Source organism: Topomyia yanbarensis, chromosome 3, assembly GCF_030247195.1.
Source record: "Topomyia yanbarensis strain Yona2022 chromosome 3, ASM3024719v1, whole genome shotgun sequence".
NCBI classification, from domain to species: domain Eukaryota; kingdom Metazoa; phylum Arthropoda; class Insecta; order Diptera; family Culicidae; genus Topomyia; species Topomyia yanbarensis.
In genome coordinates this window covers 262,985,365-262,987,206 of record NC_080672.1, presented here as the reverse complement: position 1 = coordinate 262,987,206, position 1,842 = coordinate 262,985,365, and the positions used below count along the sequence as shown (strand labels likewise).

The window sequence follows — 1,842 nt, the reverse complement described above, 5'->3', positions numbered from 1 at the left end:
CTTGGCCCTAGTCCGGTGTGCTCATGTGTTAAACGGTAATGCTTCGTTACCTCTCAATATTGCCGGTGTTTTGATGATTATTGTCGGAAATAGAAGACACACATTCCTCTATCTCATAAAGATTCGTTCAGTGATGGAAAACTTCTTAATACTGATTGGTTTTTTGCTCATTGTTCGTTTATTTATGTGGTTACTTTTTTGAAGGAATGTCTATTAGCAGGATTACCGAGACTATTTTTGTTTTTTTGCTGGTTTTTAATTAACCAAATCTTAATATATAGATAAATCGCTTAACTGAGACCTTTGAAGGGGTATCGCACCAACATCATTATCAAACTAAAACTTATAGTTCGAGCAAGAAACCAACTGCTGAAATATTTGTGTGAAACTAAATGAAAAGCATCTTTCCGCAAACACGCTTACACTTTAGCCTTACCAAACGAAACAATCTAATTTAAAAATCACAAGACAGAACACAGAAATAGGTTACAACTATTTTATTATTTTGTGTCAAATAGCAACATTTTGCGGTTCATCAGATCTTCGGAAACACTCGCGGCACATTGAAGCGATCCATCGAGATGATGGCACCCAGAATGGACTCAATCGTAACCGTTGGTAAGCTTCTGCATCTCTGTAGTCGATTGCGATTCCACTTGCCAACGATTCAGCCCCACTATAGATTTTATCCAGGACACCCAAAACATCTAACATAAACATTCCGTGCATTAGAAACAGTCCCGAAGCCTGCATAGAGAAAATACTCTCCAGTCGGCTGCAGACGAAGAACTTGTGATACCATTCCTCCTTATCACTGAAATACTGCATGTGAATATCCGTCTCGACGTGGTACATTGCAATAAACCCGCACACAGCGAACATCACGAATCCAATCAACGAGACCACTGCCTCGGAAATATAATTGATCGTACAGCAGCCGTAGCAAAGGAACAGGAACCAGAAAACAGAAATTAAGGAGTACGCCACGTACGTACCACAGAACAGCATTTCATGGGGGAAGGGCTCGGACTCGTCCATTATGCCAAAGCCGTGAACGCCGGAACAAGTTATGCACCAAATCTTCGCGACAAAAAGTTGTTGGCCACATCCAGTAGAGCAAACAGTACATCCAAAACCGTCACCATGAATCCAACCAACCAAAGGTACCACAAGAAATAAAATATTTGTTTTAGCATTTCAAGTAAAACAAACTAAACGGCATAGTATCAACTTACGGCTTCCATAAACTTCATGCCAAGTAAGGCCTGCTTTTCCTTTTGAAAATCTTCCTCCGTGGGAAGGATTGGCTCGCGAAAGTTTGGCATGTCAGTAATTATGAAATAGTCAACGATTACTGAGACTACGTTTACATATGGCGTCTTTGCTTGACCCCGAACCTGATGCTGATTTCGGTTTTAGATCACAGTCGCCCTAGGTTCGCTCCGAACTATCATTTTTATGTTGATAGTGTAAAATCAGGACGAACTTGGAGCGACTGGAATCTAAAAACGAAATCAGCATGAGTCAACCGCTGACAGTTCATAAATTTGGCAGTACTTGGGGTTAGACACTGACTCAGTTTCGCTTCTATCAAAAACGATAAAAGTATACAATACCAGTGTTCCAGAAGTCGGAACAAACACCGTTATTTTAGTTGCAAACTGCATATCTAAGAGGCTGCAATTTATTATACTTCATTATTCGTAATACAAAGGTAATTATTCTAATAATTACATACATTTTTAGCGCATTTCTTCTCTTTACAGCTTTCTGCTTTCAAGTCGAAGGACAATTTAACACATTTCAGTTTAAATTTTAGTGATGATCGATTTAGGTAAGGTA

The 1,842-nt window shown here is 39.4% G+C and overlaps 1 protein-coding gene across 1 annotated transcript; it reads right to left on the bottom strand.

Annotated features, from left to right (window-relative positions):
* Positions 1–510: 510 nt before the first annotated feature.
* Positions 511–1,336, bottom strand: LOC131687902 (uncharacterized). The gene is made up of 2 exons (XM_058971996.1): positions 1,236–1,336; positions 511–1,080 (listed from the first exon to the last, which is right to left on the bottom strand). The coding sequence occupies exons 1-2, from the start codon at positions 1,323–1,325 to the stop codon at positions 511–513; spliced, it is 660 nt and encodes a 219-aa protein (XP_058827979.1). The 5' UTR covers positions 1,326–1,336.
* Between the last annotated feature and the right edge of the window lie 506 nt (positions 1,337–1,842).